Here is a 22,920-nt window from a genome sequence, read left to right as displayed (position 1 = left end):
CTGCCTGTTTTTCCGTGAAGCTTTAACCATGCACAGGTGTGTGCGTAGGCTACAGGCAAAACACATCCAAAACAAAGTAAAGTGAAAGAGACTTACGTTAAAGTAGAAGCCACTGTCACTATCACAAAAAAGAGACAAAGTGGACTAACCACTTAGATTTGATTTTGAAAAAAAAAAGTCTCAATAATTCTTAAAAGTAGTAAGAGCAAATGGTCACACAGTGCTCCCCTTGGGCCAGGCACTACAGATGTTTCACATATTTTGTTTGTCCTCAAAACCCTATGGTATCAATACTATTATTATCTCCTTTTTACTGATGAGGACAAAAAGGCTAAGCAGCGTGCCCAAGATTACAAAGCAGGTAAGTGCCCAGGCTAGAGTTCACACTCAAGTTGTCAGACTTCAGAGTGCAGGCTCCCGACACCACCAGGCCGTCTCTGATACAACGTGTAACCGGCACTGACTGGAGGAGTCCTCTCTGCTGGCTGCTGCCCCGATGTTGTCCTGTTTTAGCTCATTACTCTCCACAGGAAGGCTAGGAGGTTGGCCTTATCCCCTCGTGTCAGAGAAGGAAAACTAAGATCCAATGACTAGCTAGTGGCTGAGTCAAGATGAAAACACGAGATCGCTGGAAACCAATGCTGGGTTCTTCCCACAAAGCTACCATTTCAGAGGAGTCATTTTTGGACTTAAGTTCTGTCAACACGCAGCTATGTTCCTTACTTTGTATTCCCAGATCACAGCCTAGAGCCTCAATGTAGAGTTTCTTTCTACCCCAAATTGCATCGACTTGAATCAAGGCCAACCCAGTCTTCTTCAGATTCATTATTCAAGAAAAAAAAATCTGGTAACGAAAAAGGAAAATTATATGGATCTTCCCTGTGGCCAAATTTTATAAAGTACTTTTAAAAGAAAAAAAAAAAGCGTATGAGTGGTATTTAAAATTCTTTGGGGAGCTGTTCAATGAAATCTTTGAGAAAGTCTTAAAGGCTTTCTTCTATTTCTTGAAGCCTCTATCACTCCTTTCCTGTCAATCTGTTCCCCATACTAAATAATTTGTATCTAGGTTTTCACATGAATGGTGCCCACTCACACAAAAGCAAGCTGCTGCTTAAGAAAGAAAATTACTGGAGCTCAGAAGTGAGGGAAGCCAAGAACTGCCAAGAAGCAGCCAACTCCCCCTGCACCCTCCTCCCTCGCCCCGCCCTTTCTCATGTATCACGTATCACACACCGGGTCCAATTTTCCCTTTCAGAGGAAATGAAGCAAAACACATAAATGGAGTGAAATGGTTTATTCCTGAGAGTCGTAAAACTACAGATCCTTGTAAAAGGCTCAGAAAACGAGCTCTTCTTCTAGGTAAGTGAGGCTCTAAGGAAAAGTATCACTATCCCAGGCCTGTGATCACTTCCTTGACACAGGAATATTTAAGGAGACACCCTTGATCAACCACTCTAGGAATTCGAAGTTGAAAAATGACTTCACGGTATGAAAATCTGCCCTTCAAGTTCCAAGAACTTTCGTCTGAATGATCTTATTTTTACAGAGAAACAAACACAGAACTCTTCGATTTTAAATATGTTTTCTGGGTCAAAAAAAAGTTTTTCATTTTAAATTGATACATGACTATGTTCCAATGGGCACTGCGTTTCTCCTATTGGAAAAAAAAATAATGTGCATTTCATATTAATGTTCTTTTCCTTTTAAAAGTAACCTCTAGAATGTTATATAGACACATGCCAAAAAATGGACAAATTCAAAGGAGAAATGAAAAACGCCAGTGTCTGTTCTCTCCACATCCCGTGTGTATTTTTTTAAAATGAGAACATCATTTTGCACATTGTTTTGAAATTTATTCTTTAAATTTAAGAAATATATTCTGAACATCTTTTCCACACAGGGGTATTTGACAGTCTCATAGGACACACGCTAGGCAAATGGGAGAATTTATCAACAAGCAAATGCAATAGGGCTCTTTCCCAAACTGAATGAACTCAGAACTGAAGCAAGGCCAGGCGAGATGGCACTGATCATCAGGTGAGGGAGGAACCCACACTTAGGGAGGGCAGCAATTTGGACCCAGAAGGGGCAGCCAGGAAACCACAAGATGGGGCCTTTCCAAATCCAAGTAGGGCAATGTAGAACCTGGTGAGTAAGAACCAGGAGGAGGTAAGAGCACTTACTGGGCACTTACCAGGGACCAGAACTAGTCATCCCAAACATTTTATGCCATTAAATATGTACTGCTTGCAGATAATTGTCTGTAAGCTAGATCCAGTAGAGGATTTTATAGAAGAAAGAGAGGATCAGGAAGGTTAAATAACTTGTCTGAGATCACACAGCTGGAGTAGAGATTGCAGTCAGAGTGTTTTCACTTCAAAGGCATGTGGCATATTCCACTTCAACCCACAGTCAGGCTTCGTTCTCTCGCCTGTGCTCTTTTTCACCGTGCTCCTCTTCTCCTTCGTTCTTGTACATATGGTTAAATCTAAATCCATCTCCCAAGGAATCTTCACAGGTCTTGGTGCAAAAGAATCAAGAATTGGGTTCTTCAAAGAGCTCAACAACTTATCATATTAACTGATAAACTTCATGGCTTATGTTCTTGGAATGTGTATGGGGTGTGTGTGTGTGGGGGGGTGTGTGTGTGAAGTTTCTAAGTGTGTGCACTCATGGGTCTAATGTATGTTTACACAGACACATTTTTGTGCACAAATGTATGTATACATGAACATACGCACTTACATACCTCATTGATTTTAATAGTCATTGAACACACATTTTTGCAGGTAGGACATCAGATTACTAACTGTTAGATATCAAACTTTTCAAAAGCTAATAAGAGATTGGTGACTAAAGGTTGTAGAAAACAGAAAAGTACAATGGCATCACCATCAAAAAAAATCTGATGAAAATATCTTTGATTCTGAAACTCAGAATCTAAGCAGAAAATTCCTCTCGGCTTGTTTGAATTTTACTCCATTTATGAAGGAACACTACATACACAGCTTTAAGAAATTCATCTGCTGTTGGAAGAGTGGTCTGAGAGTACTTTCTCAAGCATTTTCACCATAACACATAAGCTAAAATTTGTAAACACTTCGTTGGATCCTCTCCCCAAGCAAGTTTACTAGTTATTTTGATTTACAGTGCACCACTGTGGCCACAAAATTGAGAAGTAAAATTTTCAGTCTTCGGCCTGCACCTCATCACACAACTGGAGAACACAGTTCCCGTGTGGTTCCACTTTAACTCTTCCGTACTTGTACCTCCACAGTCTCGCGTCGCTGTATCTGTTGTGCATACTTGGAGGTAGTGTTAAGCATACTCCCTCTAGTTCCTTTGCTGTTCTTCTCTCCTTTCACTTGCTCCCCACTTCCACCCTCTCCTGGAACATGTCTGGAAAGAATGATCTTGCAGTAAGGGACCCAAGAAGGTGCTTACTCTATCCGAGGCAGGGAGAGTCTTCTTTTAAAATTACAACTAGGATTTCAAATGAGCACTAAGCACTGCCCAGCCATCATCTCACACTTGCTCAGCAAATTCACCTCCCCAGGCTCTGCAGAGACTACACTGTACTCTCCCTCTTGAAAACTTCCATTACTCCCCATGCCACAAATGCTTTTCACCTCATTCTGCTTCATATTAACAGAAGAGGAAAGCAATCAGACACAATGTCTCTCAACTTCCCATTATGAATGTATCAACATTTACGTCCACATCCTCTGCCTTCCTAGCACATAACACAGGGAGGAAAGGCTCTGCTGCAACCAGGGCCAACTCCTCTACAACAGCAGGGACCTCAGTGTTTTGGTCCCTCTTGTACCCCCAGCCCCCAGAACAGCACCCAATAGGAGGTTGGTAAATACAGGTTAAATGAATGTATGCATGAATGAATGAATCCCTATGAAGATGAAAGGGTTTCTTTGTCTTAGATGAAGAGGAGGACAGGGCAAAGAAAGATTTCTAGAGCAGTACTCCAAATCTGTAGCATACAGGTAGATAATCACCTATAAAACAAATCATAAATAAATAACAGATGACATTGACTCTTGCCTCATTCCCTCAGTCTTTGCCCTACCTAGATTTTACACAGTATGTACGATTAACGGCCACATTTGTAGAGCACCACAATAGAGCGGGGCACTGTCCATTCATGTCTTTAGTCTTCACAGCAATGACCAATTTACCAATGATGAAACCGAGGCTAAAAGAGATCCAGTAAGTCACTCAAGGTCAACTAGTCCGTGAAGGAGGTGGAATTCAATCCGTATCTGTCGGATGTGAAAGTCCATGCTCTCTCCACTCAGCCATGCCGCTAGTCAGCTCCTGGGACCTTCCTGCAGGTACAAGCTCATCTAGCTCCCGAGTCAACTCTGTGGGGAAGTGAACTGCACTCCCCCTCCAGCCAGCAACGCCTGGAAACGCTGTACTGCCAAATGATCTCTTCCTCCCTGCACCAGCTGTGACACCCTGTAGCCATGGAGATTTGCAGAGAGACACGGGGACCCTGGTGGGAACTTCCTATCCAGCTTCCTGTCCTGGAGGATGGACCTTGCTCCCTGTGTCCCCAGCCATAAGTTTTATGATGCCAGAAAAGGCAAGATTTTCTAAGCTCACGGTAGGGGTAGATCTTGGTTAGGTCAGGCCTGAATCTTATTTAATGTGGAGGAGAAGAGTCTATGAGAAAAGAGGGGAAAAAGTCACATATACAAAATCTGGTGCGGAAGTTAATATTTACTGAGAATGAGAAGGGGAAGGGGCCTCCACACTTGAGGAACTCTGCAGCTTGACCTTCATTTACTCAAGGTAATTCTGTCTCTGACCATGACCTTGCCCTACCTGTGAGGCAGGTACATGATGGCTGAGAACCTGTGTTCTCCAGTTTGACAGCATAGCTTTTAATCCCTGCTGGACCACTTCCAGGTGCGTGATCTTAGCCAGGTGATTGAAACTTCCAGAGCATATATTTTCTCATTTCTTTAATCTTCAATTATATAACTGGTTCATAAAAACTGCTGTCAACATGAATAATGCATTGACAGTGCTGGCCATGGTCCCTGGCATAGGCTCCACAAATTTCTCATTCAGGTGTTATTGGTATTATTAGCATCTGATGCTATCTGTCTGCTCACCAGCTCTGGGACCTCCCTACTCAAGGCCCCACTCCTATATATTCATTTGATGCCTGCCTGAATGCCTAAGCACCTGGCATTTGGGATATGACCCTGGGTCTTCTCCAATGTGGATCATATTTTGGCATACCTCATCAGTTTTTTTTCAGAAGCCTTGCTTCCGCCTGTGTACCAGAAATCTCCTCCCTCCCTGAATTACCTGAGTATAAGCCAAAACACTAGAAAATAGCAATATAATGAAAAAAAAGTTCATCATATATTCCTAAGAAAATAAATAAAGAGCCAGAATCCCTGTAACTATGGCTAATAACATCATTCTTACAGGGCTTTGTAAAAAAAAAAAAAGATAAAATAAATATGCAAAATTATTAGCTTCTCACCTAGAATATATCACTCTATCATAGATGGTGTACTTATTATGGCTTCTAATGTTATCAGTTAGTTCTGTCATTTATAAAAAGTCAATTAACCTTCCTGGGCCTCAGTTTACTCAGACAATGAGGGGAGGTGGACTACACTCTCTATGATTCTTGCTAGTTCCAAAAACTGTTATTAGTACAAATAATCTGGGGTATTATTCATATCTCAATCTGGAATATGCCCAATTTGAATATTTATCTTTGAAGCCAATATGTGGAGGAAGGACCAGTTACTCAAAGGATAACAGCATGGCTGGAATTCCACCTCCTGGTGGAATCTGTCTCTTCACCTCCACTGGTGTTATACCGTCACTACGGCAGGTGCTCAAGGAATACCATTTGATTTTTTCAAATGCCTGCTTTAGTAAAGCCGTATTAAGACAATTTACATCATCCCTGGAGATGCAGTTAAGAGTGGGGTTTATATCCTAGGATCTTGAAGCAGCTAAGGAGAAATGAAGACTAGAGCTGCTCACCAACCTCACATGGCCGGCAGAAGGGCAGATACAGCTTAACAAAGAGAAATCAGTATTTCAGCCTGAGCCTAGGCTAAGGGTCGGTCATGAGAGGTACAGGAAGTTTTCCCAGATAAGAGAGGTCTGACAAAAGGTCCTGGCAGTCGTGTGGGGCGGGGCAAAGAGGTATCTGCCCACCCCGTGCCGAGACCGGGGCAGGCAGATGTGGTGTGGAAACTGGTATCAGGGCTGGAATCGGGCACTTGTAGAGATGTCTTAACCTAATCTTTCAGTGGCTTCCCGGTGAAAATAGAAGAAAACCCAGAGTCCCTGCCATGGCTGGGTATGGTGTGCCCTTGGCCACCCCTCCACCATTACTACCGCCACTTCCAGCACACTCTGCTCCAGTTCCACTACCCCTACCGCATTCCTTGGACACAAGAAACACACTTCTAGCCAAAGGCTATTGTACTTGGTCAAGTCTGCATGGAATCCTCTTGTTCCAGACTCGACTGTCTCACACACTCTCATTTCTTTTCATTACCGGCAGGGAAGTCAGTTCTTCAGAAAGACCTTTCCTGACCACTCTAACACCTGCTATATTTTTTGCTTTATTAAGTATCAGATTATATATTCCTTTGTTCCTTTTGTCTTGCTTCCCCAATAGTACACACATTTCATAAGGCCTTGGATTGTGCTCATTACTGTGCTTAGAATCGTGTGTGGAGTGTGTGGTAGAGACACACACATTTAATGAATGAACAAGTGAATGAATGAATTCTACTATAACTATTCTGTCTCCCATACATTTTTGTAGCATTTATAGTTCATATCTCAAACTTTAGCAGATCAGCTTGCAAGAACACAGGTTTGGTCTCTCTCCTTAAGGCTGCATCCCCAGTGTCTAGAACACTGGCTGACCCTTGGGAGCTGCTCAGTAAATAATCTTAACTGTTGTTTACTGTGGAAATAAAAAGTTCCTGTACTGTAGTTTCAAGAAAGGAAATGAGTGATTGGTTTTTGATTATAGTAACAAGTAGCACCAGAACCAGTTTTAAACCCAACCCAGTCGATCAATGACAACTTCCCATTAATAACAACCACTCTTGGGAAAGCCTAAAACTCTATACAACATTAGCAGTGCTTTGCTCTGAGCAACTATATCCTATAAGTGCAGCTCTCAGTTGCTTAGCAAGTAATGAATTCAGGTTTTGGTTTCAGATATTGAGTGGTGGCCTCCTTTTTTTGGAAAGAAAGACGATGGTGCCTAGCCATAATGGCAAAACACACAAATCATTTATAATATCTGAGAGCTGTCTCTAAGCACAAACAAATACTAACTCATTTCAATCCATACAACAAACAGTAGAGGGAGGTGCTATGATTATTCCCATTTAAGATATAAAGAATCTGATGTACCCAGGGTTGAGGTGCTGATGGAAGGTCATAAAACTAATAAATGTTAGAGATGGGGTTTAATTATTATTAAATCCAATTATTTTGGCTTCAGAGTGTGTGCTTAGCATCTATATGCCATGGCCTCTCTGTAAGAACTGAACCATATCATTGGTACATTTTTAGCAGTAAGATTCATCTTGATAATGTTAAACACTTTTCAAATAACTGCCTCCAACAGCCTGGGCGGTGGGGGTAAATCTCAAGCAGAGAGGTCAAGACAGGACTCTGTGAGATGGTGCAAGCAGTGAGAGAGGTGCTTCCTGCTTTTAACAATCAGTGATGAACAATTAGGATGAGCACCCTTGTGATCTGTATATGTATGCCTATTGGTTATTAAGCCTGGGCCTCCCAGAAACTCATCCACTGGGCCCACTAAACGGCTGTCAGGGTGTAATGACTCTCTATCACTAACTTATTCAGACAAGTCATCAAGGTGGAAAACACCCCCATTTATGGCCAAGTCCCTCAACCTAAGGATTCTCTGTGGTAGCAACTCTCTCTAATGATAACGCTAAGCCACAGAACAACTTTCCATCACCCACATCTTAGGACCACAGTGCCTGGTCCACTAGCAGAATAATTAAAGAGAGCTGTAATTTGGATAACTAATTGGTAGAGATTAGATTATGTTTAAAGTTTACTGTCTGACTATAATCCATTAGATTTTTTTCTCTGCAGAGAAGAGCCTGTCAAAATCAAGCCACTCAGGAAATTATTTACTCTTTCTGGGACTCTATTTCTTGATTTATGAAATGATTGATTTGGAATTGGTGATTTCTGAAGGATTTTCCCTTTTATGAAGACTTGATAAATTAGAGCTTTGATTATGTGATTTATAAATGTATCTTTCCTTCTTTTTTCCTCTTCCTCATTCTCTTTTTGTTCATTATCATAGCTGTGTTTTTACAAAAAAAAAAGCCTCTACATAAAAGCAGAAGCAAAAATAAAAAAGTCAAATTTTTAAAAAGCAACTATTTTCTTTAATTTGTAGGCATAGTCTGTAAAAAAGTTTATGTTAAATATGGCTTTTATTTATCTGTGAAAACTTTCTCTTATTTCTGAATACTTACCTTCTGTAGCCATAGTGAATGTCATCTGGATCAGTGGCACTATGAGGGCATTGGAACTAACCCAGAATCCTTCACTTAGTCCCCTGTGACCTTGAGCAACTCATTAGTCTCTCTGGATAACACCTACAGTCTCGCTTGGCTGATAAGATAATTCCAGGTCCTGGCATATGTAACACTTTTTTCACCCCGTTTGTTTTATAGTGAGTGCTCAGCTAAGGTAAGCTTTCTTAACTCCCTTGGACTCTGTCCCCCATAACTAGAATTATCTGTGTTCCTCCATGGTTTAATACCTGCAGGTAATGGCTAGAGTATGTGTTTTCTGTTGATGACCTGATGACCATCCTTAACAAGGCTAAAAACCCAACTGAGGCTTGTGTTTTACTATAAATTAACGCTGGATGCACTTGATCCAAAATCCCACTCCAGTATAGATCATCTTATTACCCTTGTCCATGCTCTAATCAGACCCTCCCATAAATCTCAGACCCTCTTGCAAATAACCCCTCTTCTGGATTCAGGGTCTCATCTTTACACCATAATATTGTATGTACAGTTTTCTCCTTCACCAGCTCTTCTCTGTCCCATCTTTTCCCAGCAGTTCCACCTGTCACCCATAGACAAACCAGACAGAAATTGGGCTCAGTTTGAGAATGAACACATTATTTACTTTCTTCTCAAATTTTACCCCAGGGCCCAACTGAAGACTGTCTTTCATTTGACTGAAATTTAATGCAGATTCATTTATGCTGCAAGATTTTGTCTAATTTATAAGATAGGGGCTTTATAATGTTCTCTATGATGTATTAGTACAGTCAGTATGTCTGTCAGTATGAACATTTTTGCTTATTAAAAAATGTTAGTGACTAAGAGCGTTTCACACATAAAATATATTCAAGAAAGGCTTGTAGAGAGACTTAAGGATACTTAACACTTTCTCCCCTTCACCAAATTATTTGCCACTGCCAACACGCTATAATGTCTGGAAAATTAAAATTATAGAGTAGGATCTAGAAACTGATAGCCTGAGTTGGAATTCCATCTTTATGACTTACTTACAGGTTGAGCAGCCTTGAGCCAAGTTACTTTGCCTCCATAGCCCTAAGTTTTCTCATCTCTAAATTGAGAACGGTAGTATCTACCTCAGAGGGCCAGGGTGAAGATTAGAGATTAGCGTATTACTACTAATATTAATTCTACACTACACTATACTTGTTTAACACTTTAATACATAGTTTAATACTACACTGTGTCCAACACTTGCCTTGTCTATTGGTAACCCTCAATAAAAGCAAGGTGTTAATATTATTTATTATTATGTCATTTTATGGATAAAAAAGTGAGGATTTCAGAAGTCAGGTAACAGCCCAAAATCATATGACTATTAAGAGGTGAAGCAGTAATTAAAATCCAAGCAAAATAATTCTGGATCCTCTGAGTGTAATCTCTGAACATACTAAATCCTCTTCTTCCAATACTCCCTTTGCAGACATTAATATTCTTGAAATATAACTAAAAAAGACTATAAACAAAATCAAATGGTATAAGTATTCCCTTAAGTCCACTCCTAAATAGTGTAAAAAATATGTTAAAGTTTTTTAATATCTCTATAAGTTATTTTATCTTCCTTAAGAATTTCAGTTTAGAAAGACTTCTCTGTTAGTCCAGATACACATCAGCTTTGGCACTCCACAGCATCTGGAGAAGCTGAATGCTAGGAGAATTTAAAAAGAGTCTGTTTTGTAAATGTCAACTAAGCTATCTGAGATAGAAATAACTGCCCCTTCCCAGCCATCTCCAGCCTCTCAGTTCTCATTAAACATCATGGAATGGTCACACACTCGTACTGTTTTCCAGTTGGCCCAATTTACTGAAAGACTCAACACATCTTGTGCGTCTGACAATAGTGCAAGACAATTGAGAACTTGAGTTCTGAAAATCCATCTCTGTGTGTACGGCTAGTGCCTTGTTTAGACCTCTTGAGAAAGCTTGTATTACAGTATTATAGATATCTGCTAAATAAAGTAAGTTCAATAAATAGAAAAGAAATTCTAATGTGTATTCTTCAAAGGACTTAGATTATTAGTTGGTTTCTTTTTGTCTTTTTACTGAAGACCATTACCAATATAAGATTTTTTTTCCCAAGTCATGCGTGTTATTGCATTTTTGTAAAATTTTGCCTCTTATCAAGGTTAGTAGCTGGGGGAAGGATGGTCCTTTCTTAATTCAGTAACTACTTCAGCATGATTTAATACATATTTGGATGAAAAGTAGATCTTTTCACAGTCCAGTGTTGCATATGAAGATAATGAAATAGCTTTGCCATTAAAATTTGATTCAATTTATCCCTGGAATGTGTTAACAGAAAACCACTTTCATTTTTATAGCTGGAAAAGAAGTAATTTACTCTTGTGAGGTTTTAGGAGTATTCCAGACCGGAATAACTCTGGAACTTCCTAAAAGACTCACTGAGTAGAGAGAGCCTGTGAATTCAAAACACTGATATTGTGCATTATTCTCAAAACTTTGCTGAAGTCAAAACTATTATTTGCACGCACACTGACCTGATATTAAGATTTCTTTTCTTAAAAAGAAAACATTGAAGTTTGAATTACAAAAAGAAGAAAAAGAAAAGAACTGAACTTTAAAAATTTAATAAATTATAACATGAGGTGCTTATTTGTTGTTGAAACCCCATGTAAGTTTTGAGAAACTCTATCACAAGGCTGCCTGAAATAGCAGCCCCAAATGTCAAATTCTCGCACTACAAGAAAGGACATTTCTTTATTCTCCTGAAATACAATGGAAATCTCCCTGAGGTATGATGAACTATCCCAGTACGGAAGAGGAGGAAAGATGAGCCTAGCAGTAACACTGCATAACAATCCCAAAGTAGGCCGTTGATACCTATTTCATAAGAAATGATACATTTTATATAAATGATCAAATTTTAATTACCTGATAGATTCACAGAACTCTCAAAATGGAAAGTTCCAGGGAGATTACCGAGCTCAGTTTTCTCACTTTAGACAACTGAAGAGGCGAAGTGACTTATCCAAGGTTAGAAAGCAAGAGAAGGGCAGAGAAGGAGTAAGAATTTGTACTCCTACTATTGTTTTATTTTCTCATGTTGAAGAATGTTACTACTAAACGCAAATTTTTTTGTTTATAAAAACATGCTGTGGCTCTAGGTATAGCACTGTGTGTTTATGCATATCATATATAGACTGGAAGAGACGGACTCAGGACATCCAGGACACACTCCACAGTCTTTTACAAAGAATTGGAGCTCAAAGTACTCAAAGATAAACAAATACAAGTATTTCAAATTTTACTGTTACCGATTTATTTTGAGTTCATTTTCTATACATATTTAAAGCAAGATAATAACTACATTATGCAGACATAGTATTATAATATGCCCTTGAGAGCATAATGCATTGTAATAATACAAGAAACCCTTACATTCGGAATGATGACTAAGTGTAAGACAGTTAGAAGTCTAGATGAAAAGGTTTAATTATTTAAGGGGAAAAAAACTCAAAATTATCCTCATAAGGCTTTAACCTAGGTTCAAATTTTTGTACTTAATAGTCAGATTTTCTTTACTAGGTCACTTGAGCAGACAGAAATAGGAAAGGTGAAAGAAATAACTACCCCCAACTTAGGTATGTAAAATGATGGAGGGGGACAAGAACTCTTATTTGAAAATAAATCTGGATGAAATGAGCATCAGTTTATTTTTAAGGAAGCTTCAGAAAATATATGAAGATGCTATTTTGATATTAAATGCTGTTATCCTTTTCATTCATTAAAATTAGGCTGTAACTTTAAAGTATACACATTCTTATCCATAGATTCAAACCATATACAATGAAATATAGCATATCAGTCTATTTGTTTTGTATCTCCAGTAAACAAAGTACGTGGCCAACTTAAATCGGGTTTTGAAGGGTTTCTGACTCTAGCATTGACTTTGGGGATAAGTCTTACACAAACTCCAAAATGGAAAGCACTATTGTTCCCCTTCTTTATCAACTTTTACATACTGAGTATTAATTCCTCCTTAATGTGGTCATTAACATTTTACCACTTCAAAATACTTCTAAAACCCGGAAATAAGACATGCGTTTATCTTGAAGTTTATGAGAACGTACAGTCTCTCCACAGTATTAGTACAATGTTGGTCTGGAAAATGCTGATATTGTAAAATATAAATTATGAGATAGACACTGTTCATACAAACCAGTACAGTTTGAAATGTAAGTAATAAATAATTAGAAAAAATAGCTTCATAAAGGTTAGCAGACCTTAGAGGAAGGAAACACATGCTCTCATTTGGGGGAGTAAATGCTGGTGCTTCTGAAACAAAGCCAATATTAGCGGTGGTTTCATCAAAAAATGCAGAGTAAAGCTCTCAACAAAAGAATTTTAAAAATGACTGCACATCATCCATGAAATCAGGTGAAAAAACAGTCCCTCAGCATAGCTAGAAATACCAACACTACTCCAAGGAACTGTCAGTCTCAAAGAGAATAAAAACCAGGGCATTAAAATGGGAGGTGCCAATCACATTTGCCAGAAAAATAACACACACTAAAGAGCAGAGACGCTAAACCAAGTTATTGGTGTCATAACAATGCATAAGATAACATCAATTTTAATGATCAGTCACTACTTCTAGAATTTAGAATTTTATCCTCTTTGGAGAACTACAAATATTGCCATCAGAGATGGCTGCAAAAAGCATTTTGCAAACTTATTTTAAGATTACTTTAACAAACCCTGCTTTCCACCATCCCCCCACGCAACCAGTTACAAATGTAGGTTTCTATAACCTACATCAGAGTGACACACTTACTGTAATTTGACGTTTGCTATTTGTAAAAGCAGTCTTATTTATGTCACATGTGGCAATCATTCTCTGGAGGACTGGATTAGTTGTGATGTAAATACATTTATAATATATTTGCATTTTCACCCAGGTTTAAAATTTGAGGCAAGAAGAATATCAAAGCATAACTACGTCAAATATCTCCTAGGGATGCTTTCAAAAACTGCTCTGACAACTTTACAGAAACAATAACTGGCTGTATGCAAAAATACTCTCATATATGTTCTGCACAGTAAGAAAACAATAATAATGTATTCAGATTCTAAAGAAACACTGAATTCAGGAAGAGATACAGGCAAGTACACACCTTATTTTTTAAAGAAAGATGATTTTTAAGGAGAATAGGGGAATGAGACTGATGAATGTAAACAGCAACACTTGAAAAACAATTGGCTATTTGGAATCTATGTTAAAGTCTATCATATGAGTTGGGACTCTGTCCCTTAGAGTCTCCGATGGGATGTAAAATAGGTAATATAGATACTTATTGTGAAAACCTTATAAAAAGCTTGTCATTTACAGGCTCCAATTCTAATAAGAAATAATAATCAATGTATAAGCAATTCCATGTGATGAATGCATTTACATAGCAAGAAACAAGTGGACCTCACAATATATCCAAATAAAATTTGCTGATACAATAAAAGGGGACATTAGATAAAATAATCTGACATCATATGGACTAAACTCTCTCAATATAAGCAGATAAAGCAATTATAAACCTTCTATCTCCTCAGTTTAGGTGCTAACATTTTGATTCAAAGTGTTTCTCATAGTTTTAACATTCTTTTGCTCTGAAAACATTACTGAAACTTACAAAAAGTTTATTTAATTAATCTTTCCTACCCTGAAAAACCTGCCTCTCTTCATGTCCACCCCAGAGTAACATTTCTCTGATCTCATTTCAGGTGCCTCTTATACTCGCTTAAGAAATTTTTATTGCAAAGCAGATAATTTTTAGAAGTCACTAAAAAGCACTCCCTTACCTTCTAAACCTGCTTCAATCAGCCCAAACTGTTCCAATAATTTAACAAAAAGCACAATGACGATCAGAACTGCTATCATTTCAAGCCCTTCCAAGTTCATGGTCAGCTAGGTCATGGTCCGACCACAGCTACTGAGAAGTGCTCCTCTGCCTGGCTTTCTTTGTAAAGCCATTAAACTACATTAAGAAGGCTACTGCCAGAGGAGAAGGGGAGGAGGAGAGCTAGAGAGAGAGAGGGAGAGAGAGAGGAGAGAGAGAGGAGAGAGACGGAGAGAGAGAGGAGAGAGGGAGAGAGAGAGAAAGAGAAAGGAGACGAGATGGAGAGGCTGAGAGGGCGTGAATGAGAGAAAATGCATCCATCCTGTCTACTGTAGCGGAGGCCAGAAGTGGCAGCCGGATAAGGTCGGGCCTGTCGGAATTATCGGCTTCCTCGTTATCACTCTCACACAGAGACAGCCACGCTTGAAGTAACACGCAGATCGCCCGAAGACCCGGGAGGTCACCAGGAAGGTCCTGAGGAAACAGGACTCACGGCAGTGATGGCTCGTCGGTCGCCCCGGGACCAGCGAGCCCGCGCAGCCAGTGGCTTTGTTGGGCTGGTCAGTTGCCTTGGAAACGGAAACTAACCAGGGGCTGGACTCCCGCTGCAGACAGAGACCAGAGCACTGCATCTTGAAACAAGAAGAAAAACCTGAAAATGCTGAGAGGCAAAGTGACAGCTTAGAATCAGCTGCTTCAGAAACCCTGTTTACTAGTCAGGGAAAGCAGTGTGTGTTTTGTCCCAACTAGCTGAGTGCAGAGAGAAATGAGGCTTACGGGAGTCATTCAATATTGACTTTCGTTTTTCAATGAGTTGCTTTATCCTAGGGCTCTGTGTGAGTCACTGTGAACTAATACTCTGGTTTGCATAGTAACTATCACACTGTTTCAAAGCATGGGTATGATAAACTAGTAAGTACTCTTAATATTTGTAAATTTTAGAGTTGAGCAGTTACCTTATGCATTAGGTCAATGCTCTTCAGTGCGTGCGTGCATGCGTGTGTGTGTGTGTATTTCATTGTGTACCTCCTGTGCTTGTTTGTTTTCAATTGATTTGAGTAAATTTGGAGCCAGAGAAAGTTTGAGAAAAGGAAGAAAAGTCAATCAGAAACAAAACCTGTTTGGAGTTTCTGTCTCTAACTTGCACAACCAATCCATGTTTATGTTTCCCCCATTACTGACCAAGTAGCTCAGACCCATGTTAAAATATAGGGTTTAAAAAACACAAGAGTTAGAAAGCATCTCAGAAACCCAAATCAAGTCACCTATTTCAGAGACAAGCAAACTGAGGCTCAAGGAAGAGGAAGAACGATCAGGCAAAGGCAGAACAGGATAGTATGCAGGCATTCTTAACTCCTGGTGGCTTTCGAAGCAATACTGAGCAGTGGTTTGGAGGATGGACTCTAGAGCCTGACTGCCGGGATTCAAGTCTGACCTCTTACTAGCTGTGTGACCTTGGGTAAGTTATTTAACATCTCCATGCCTTAATGTCCTCATCTGTGAAAGGAGGCATGGTAATACCCCTGAGCTCAGTGGACTGTTGAGGGAATTCATGAACAGTACTTTCAGAACAGAGTAAGTGCTCAGTCGCTACCAGCTCCTGTCTCTGTCACAAGTCCCTCCATGCTCTATGCATACCACACAGAGTTGCCAGGGCAATCATTTTGAGATGCAACCCTTATCTTATCATACCCTTAATGGAAAAAGCTTCCATGGCTCCCTATCTGCCCGATGAATACAGCCCAAGATCCTTGGAATAGCATCGTGGTCTCAACATGATCTGGTACCAGCTTGAGGACTGCACATCAGCCCTACATCTGTTCATCCACTCTACCTGACAGCTCACAGTCCTTCCAAACTCATCCTGAGCTTCTCCATCTCCAAGTTCTGTTCAAAAATATTGCATGTATTTGGAAAACTCTTTCCACACCAACTCTGCCTTTCAAACTCCTAAAACTCTTCCATGAAACTTCTCCAAGCAGAATTAGAGGAAATCTCTCCCATTTTGGGTGATTTTAGAGGACTTTAAAAAAAAAAACTTAGAATATATTATCTTACAGCCACTTGGGAGCACATCTTTACAACTTAAGGGTATGTTTCCAGAGGGAAGAAATCATATCTTTCTTACATTTAAGCTCCCCACATGCCTCCATGGAGGGCACATCATGCTTCATAGATGTATGGAATAGATATTTGTTGGATAACAATAGTCAGCATTAATTATGTAATTGCCACATACTGCATGCTTTACATTCCTTGCTTTTCCCTCTTAGTCACTCTGAAAATATGTATAACTACATAAGATTTACAGAGAAACACTAAGCCTCAGAGAGCTTAAATAGCAGGCTCAAGATCACGCCACTGTTGAGTGATGGGACCAAGATTCAAACTCTGATTTGTTCAACACAAAGCCCATTATTTCTGTCCATTATTCCACACAACTTTCAATGAATTAAAAATTCAAGCACTGGCACAAGTACTTGTCAGCCAGGAATGAAGGCTACACCCAAAATGAGCTTCACAAACTGTTTTGCAACATTCTAATTAATCCATTAACTCCTTGTAACTTTGCAACATGAGAAGTTTCCAAACTAGTAGTTAACTAAATTCATGGATCTTCCTTCCTGCTCATTCACAGGATTATTATAATTTAAACACACATAGCCTGTGGTCCCTAGATAGGATTTTTCTACCCCTGGGAACTCAATATAGCCCTTTGATTTGCCCCATAAATGAAAGTCAGTGATTAGGGTTTTTGTGTTCACATTTAAAATTGATGTCCTGGTAACAAAAGCAAAGATAAACAAGTGGGACTACACAATTTAAAAAGCTTCTGCACAGCCAAAAAAAATCAACAAAATAAAAAAGGCAATCTGTGGAATGGGAGAAAATATTTGCAAACCATGTATCTGATAAGGGGGTAATATTCAAAATATATAAGGAACTCATACAACTGAGTAGTAAAAAAAGACAAATAACTTGATTTTAAAATGGCCAAAGGTCCCGAATAGACACTTTCCCAAAAAAGACATACAGGGCCAACATATTATGGAAGTTGCTCAATATCATTAATCATCAGGGAAATGCAAATTGAAACCTCAACGAGGTATCACTTCACACTTGTTAACATTGCTATACTGAAAAAGATAAAAGATGAGTATTGGCAAGAATGATGAGAAAGGGGAATTTTGTGCACTGTTGGTGGTGGGAATGTAATTGGGACCATCATTAGGGGAAACATAAGATATCTCAAAAAATTAAAAAAGAATTACCACGTAATTCATCAACCTCTCTTCTTGGTATATATTCAAAGGAAATGAAATCAGTACTTTGAAGAGATACCTGCTCTCTCATGTTCGTTGCATTATTATTTACAATAGCCAAGACATAGAAACAACCTAAGTGTCTGTCAATGGGAAAATGGATAAAGAAATTGTTATACACACACACACACACACACACACACACACACACACACATGAACATTATCCTGCCTTGAAAAATAAGTTATCCTGCCATTAGTGACAACATGGATGAATCTGGAGGACATTATACTTAGTGAAAAGAGTCAGACACAGAAAGAAAAATACTACATGATCTCACTTATATAAGTGGAATCTAAAAACACTGAATTCATAGAAGCAGAGAGTAGAATGGTGGTTATCAGGGGTGGGGAGGTGGGGCAAATGAGTAGATACTGGTCAAAGGGTACAAAGCTGCAGTTACATAGGATGAATAAATTCTAGCAATTTAAAAACTTGATATACATCATGATGACTATAGTTAGTAATACGGTACTGTATACTTGAAATTTGCTAAGAGATTAGATTGCTGGTGCTCTCAGGACAAAAAAAGGTGGTAACTCTGTAAGGAGATAAATATGTTAATTAGCTTGACTATAGTCATCATTTCACTATGTACATATATATCAAAATATTGTATTGTACACCATAAATATATACAATTTTTATTAGAATAAATAAAATGAACTAGATGCTCTTGGACTGAGAGCTGCGTGTAGGCAGCTTGCTAGTGAAAAGTGCCAGAATAAGGATCTTTCTACTCGATCTGGATGCCACGGTTTCACAGTTATGGGTTCGTTTGGAGCCGAATTGTCCTTCCAAGTGCCTGTGGGGTTTCCTCTCAGACTGGTCACCCCATAAGCTCAGGCCTTTGCCGGTGGTTCTGTCTACTGGAATGCTTATTCCCAGAGTGCTCATGAATAAGCGACTTGATTCAGGTTTTGGCTCTCGAGCCCCATCACAGAGAGGCCCTCGCTGACTGCACCACATGGGAAAACCAGCACGCTGTCCCCCTGGCCCTAGACTCACTGCTTTCTGAATGAGTGCTATTTTTCCTCCAAAGCACTGCCACCACTTGATATGTATATTTGTTTGCTTATTAATATAATAACTCTTCCTTCTCAGATATAACCTCCTGCCTGTGAAGGCAGAGATTTTTATCCATCTTGCTTGCTGGGATAGCCTTGAACTTAGAATAGTGCCTGGCACATAAGAGGCAGTGACAAGCTGTTGAATGAATAATGTAACTGATTTTCTCACTTCCCTAAAAGCCACCTGCTCCCTCACTGATCTTCCAAGGCCCCATTCCCTGTAATCCAGGGGCCAAGTCTGCCTGCAGAGCCCTGTGAGGTTTCTGTACACTCTCTCAGGATGCTACCACTGCACAGTGCCAGTGTTCCTAGTAACTTTATTAAGGGGAGGCACGAGCCTGCACACTGAACTGTCTTGGCCATGTCCTTTTCTCACTGTTTAATGTAAGATCTGCAGTTCCTGATGAGTGACCATGGAAAGCAATACAAGGAAGGCATCCCAGGAGGTTCCCCGTCCAACGTACCTGAGCACCACCAGTGTGGACGGTGAGAATTCCCTGGTAAGGGGTCCACTCCCACCCTTTGATGTCAGCTGGAAGAGCACTGATGCAGTCTAGACAGGGAGCGTGGCCCTGTCAATAACCGTGAGCTTTGAGTCAGAGCTTGAACTCAGACTAAAGCATTGCTCCAATGTCCTTTTCTCCTATAGAGCCTGGCCTTTCCTTTCAAAAAAGAAAGTCTAGAGTAACCAATAGAAAGACATGACCTGGACATTGACTCCAGATCTTTGACCTCATTCAAGTGACTTCACCTCTCTAAACCTCAGTTTACTAGTCTCCAAAATGGGGCCAGTATACCTCCCTGGGGGCTGTTGTGAGGATTCTGTACAATAATGTTTCTAAACGATACTTAGTCCCAGGGAGCACATAATTTGCCAAACACCGGGCTAAGCACACTGACTGTCCCATCCTCACAATCACTTCTGAAGAAGATGAAGATGTTCATTCTCGTATATGGTGTAAGGGAGTGTTCTAGCTTCATTGCTTTACATGCTGCTGTCCAGTTTTCCCGAACACCATTTGCTGAAGAGACTGTCTTTATTCCATTGTATATTCTTGCCTCCTTTGTCAAAGATGAGTTGACCAAAAGTTTGTGGGTTCATTTCTGGGCTCTCTATTCTGTTCCATTGGTCTATATGTCTGTTTTGGTACCAATACCATGCTGTCTTGATGACTGTAGCTCTACAGTATTGTCTGAAGTCTGGGAGAGTTATTCCTCCAGCCTCTTTCTTTCTCTTCAGTAATGCTTTGGCAATTCTAGGTCTTTGGTGGTTCCATATAAATTTTATTATGATTTTTTCTAGTTCTGTGAAATATGTCCTGGGTAATTTGATAGGGATTGCATTAAATCTGTAGATTGCCTTGGGCAGTGCGACCATTTTAACAATATTGATTCTTCCAGTCCAAGAGCATGAGATATCTTTCCATTTTTTAAAGTCTTCTTTAATTTCCTTCATCAATGGTTTATAGTTTTCTGTGTGTAATTCATATACAAAAATCAACTCAAAATGGATCAAAGACTTAAACATAAGACAAGATACAATAAACCTCCTAGAGGAAAACATAGGCAAAACATTATATGACATGTATCTCAAAAATTTTCTCCTAGACGAAATAAAAGGAAGAATAAACAAATGGGACCTAATGAAACTTATAAGCTTCTGCACAGCAAAGGAAACCATAAGTAAAACAAAAAGACAACCTACAGAATGGGAGAAAATTTTTGCAAATGAAACCGACAAAGGCTTGATCTCCAGAATATATAAGCAGCTCATACAACTCAATAACAAGAAAATAAACAACCCAATCCAAAAAGGGGCAGAAGACCTAAACAAGCAATTCTCCAAGGAAGACATACAAATGATCAAAAGGCACATGAAAAAATGCTCAATATCACTAATTATCAGAGAAATGCAAATCAAAACTACAATGAGGTATCACCCCACACCAGTCAGAATGGCTGTCATTCAAAAAACCATAAATGACAAATGCTGGAGAGGCTGTGGAGAAAGCGGAACCCTCCTACACTGCTGGTGGGAATGCAGTTTGGTGCAGCCACTATGGAAAACAGTGTGGAGATTCTTCAAAAGACTAGGAATAGACTTACTGTATGACCCAGGAATCCCACTCCTGGGCATATATCCAGAAGGAACCCTACTTCAGGATGACACCTGCATCCCAATGTTCATAGCAGCACTATTTACAATAGCCAAAACATGGAAACAGCCTAAATGCCCATCAACAGGTGACTGGATAAAGAAGAAGTGGTATATTTATACAATGGAATACTACTCAGCCATAAAAACCGACAACATAACACCATTTGCAGCAACATGGATGTCCCTGGAGAATGTCATTCTAAGTGAAGTAAGTCAGAAAGAGAAAGAAAAATACCATATGAGATCACTCATATGTGGAATCTAAAAAAGAAAAACAACAACAACAACAACAAAAAAGCGTAAATACAAAACAGAAATAGACTCATAGACATAGAATACAAACTTGTGGTTGCCAAGGGGGCAGAGGGTGGGAAGGGATAGATGGGATTTCAAAATTGTAGAATAGATAAACAAGATTATACTGTATAGCACAGGGAAATATACACAAGATCTTATGGTAGCTCACAGAGAAAAAAATGTGACAATGAATATATATATGTCCAGGTATAACTGAAAAATTGTGCTGAACACTGGAATTTGACACAACATTGTAAAATGATTATAAATCAATAAAAAATGTTAAAAAAAAAAAAAAGATGTTCATTCTCATCCTACAGATGAAGAAGTGGAGGCTTGGGAGGAGTTAGTAAACTGCCCCAAGTCCCAAAGCATCAGAAGCCAGCCAGGCTGACAGCTGTACACTGACTGTCAGGACAGTCCTGTGTACTGGGCTTGACAGTGGCCAAGTATACACTCAGCACTTGATAAATGCTTTCCTTCACTAACATATAAACTCCATAGGGATAACTGACCCACACTTTATTGTGATTTTTTAAAAGACTGTTTACTCATTCTGGATTGATGATGCTATTTTAGACACAGGAAAGTTCTGTGCCCCTGCCCTGGGGTTGGGGGTGGGGGAAGGGAAGAGCATGAGGTGGCGGTGAAAGAAAGGGCTTGTTGCTGTAATTGTTTGCCAAAAGCGTTCTCTCAAGAAGCTAATGAGGGGGGACAGAGGCAGATCCAGGTCTCTGTTTAAAAGGAGGATCAACAAAGCAACGCTGAGTAGTCACTCAGCTTCTGCTGCAGCTGGAAGGCTTCCCTGGCCCGTCCCCAGGAAAAGGAGCACACTTAATTAGAGACTCTCTTACCCTCGCACTTCAGAGCGTATCCCTAAAGTGCTGTTTATCCAAAATCATCATCATTTCGGCTTCATGTTCAGCAATGTGGCTTTTGGAAGGAAAACAATGTTCCCCTCCCAAATGAGAGATGAGCCACCCTTTGATGGCCGAGGCAGGGAACAAAGGGGCTGTAGTCATTCCTGTCTGTGTCTTTTGGTTCCAATTTGGGGATGGTATTAAATGGGGTTGGGACAGGGGAAGAGCTTTCTCTACAGCCTAGTCTTAGAGCCTCATTTAGTTGGTCTGGTCAAAAATTAAACTTCATTCCATTTATTTCTGATTATTCATCATTTATTTACTTGTTAGATTTATGGTTCAGGTAGAATACAAGGTAGTATGGGTAATAACATTCCTATTTCCATTCTTTGAAAAGCTTAGAATCTACAAAAACAAAATTTAGATGACAGTAGCTAATATTTTCAGCCTAATCATTATTTGACAGATTAGTGAACTAAGCACTTTATATGGATTCTTTTACCGCATCCTCACATAAACCCTGTGAGGTAGGGGTCATTATCTCCACTGTACAAGGTAAAATTGAGGAACAGAGGGCTTGGCAGATTACATCAGGAAATATCCAACCCAGGATTTAAACCCAGGTCTGATTCCAGAAATCAAGATTAGAGAGTGTTTAGAGCAACTGCAAAATGCAGTTGCAAACTACCACCGTGCACAGCAGCCCTGATGAAAGCCTTGAAGGAAGTATGGAAAGGACCAGGAGAGCGGGAGACCCCGC

At 39.6% G+C, this 22,920-nt stretch overlaps 1 protein-coding gene across 1 annotated transcript in view; it reads right to left on the bottom strand.

The window, feature by feature from the left end:
• The window catches only part of KCNIP4 (potassium voltage-gated channel interacting protein 4), a 475,310-nt gene extending 460,301 nt beyond the window's left edge, over nucleotides 1-15,009 (bottom strand). The window contains exon 1 of the mRNA XM_045522689.2: nucleotides 14,415-15,009. Coding sequence (XP_045378645.1) covers nucleotides 14,415-14,514 — 100 coding nt within the window. The 5' untranslated portion in view covers nucleotides 14,515-15,009. The remainder of the gene's footprint in view (nucleotides 1-14,414) is intronic.
• Between the last annotated feature and the right edge of the window lie 7,911 nt (nucleotides 15,010-22,920).

Source organism: Camelus bactrianus, chromosome 2 (genome assembly GCF_048773025.1).
Source record: "Camelus bactrianus isolate YW-2024 breed Bactrian camel chromosome 2, ASM4877302v1, whole genome shotgun sequence".
Lineage (NCBI taxonomy): Eukaryota > Metazoa > Chordata > Mammalia > Artiodactyla > Camelidae > Camelus > Camelus bactrianus.
Note: the sequence above shows the minus strand (reverse complement) of the source record. Positions and strands in the feature narration are given on the sequence as shown.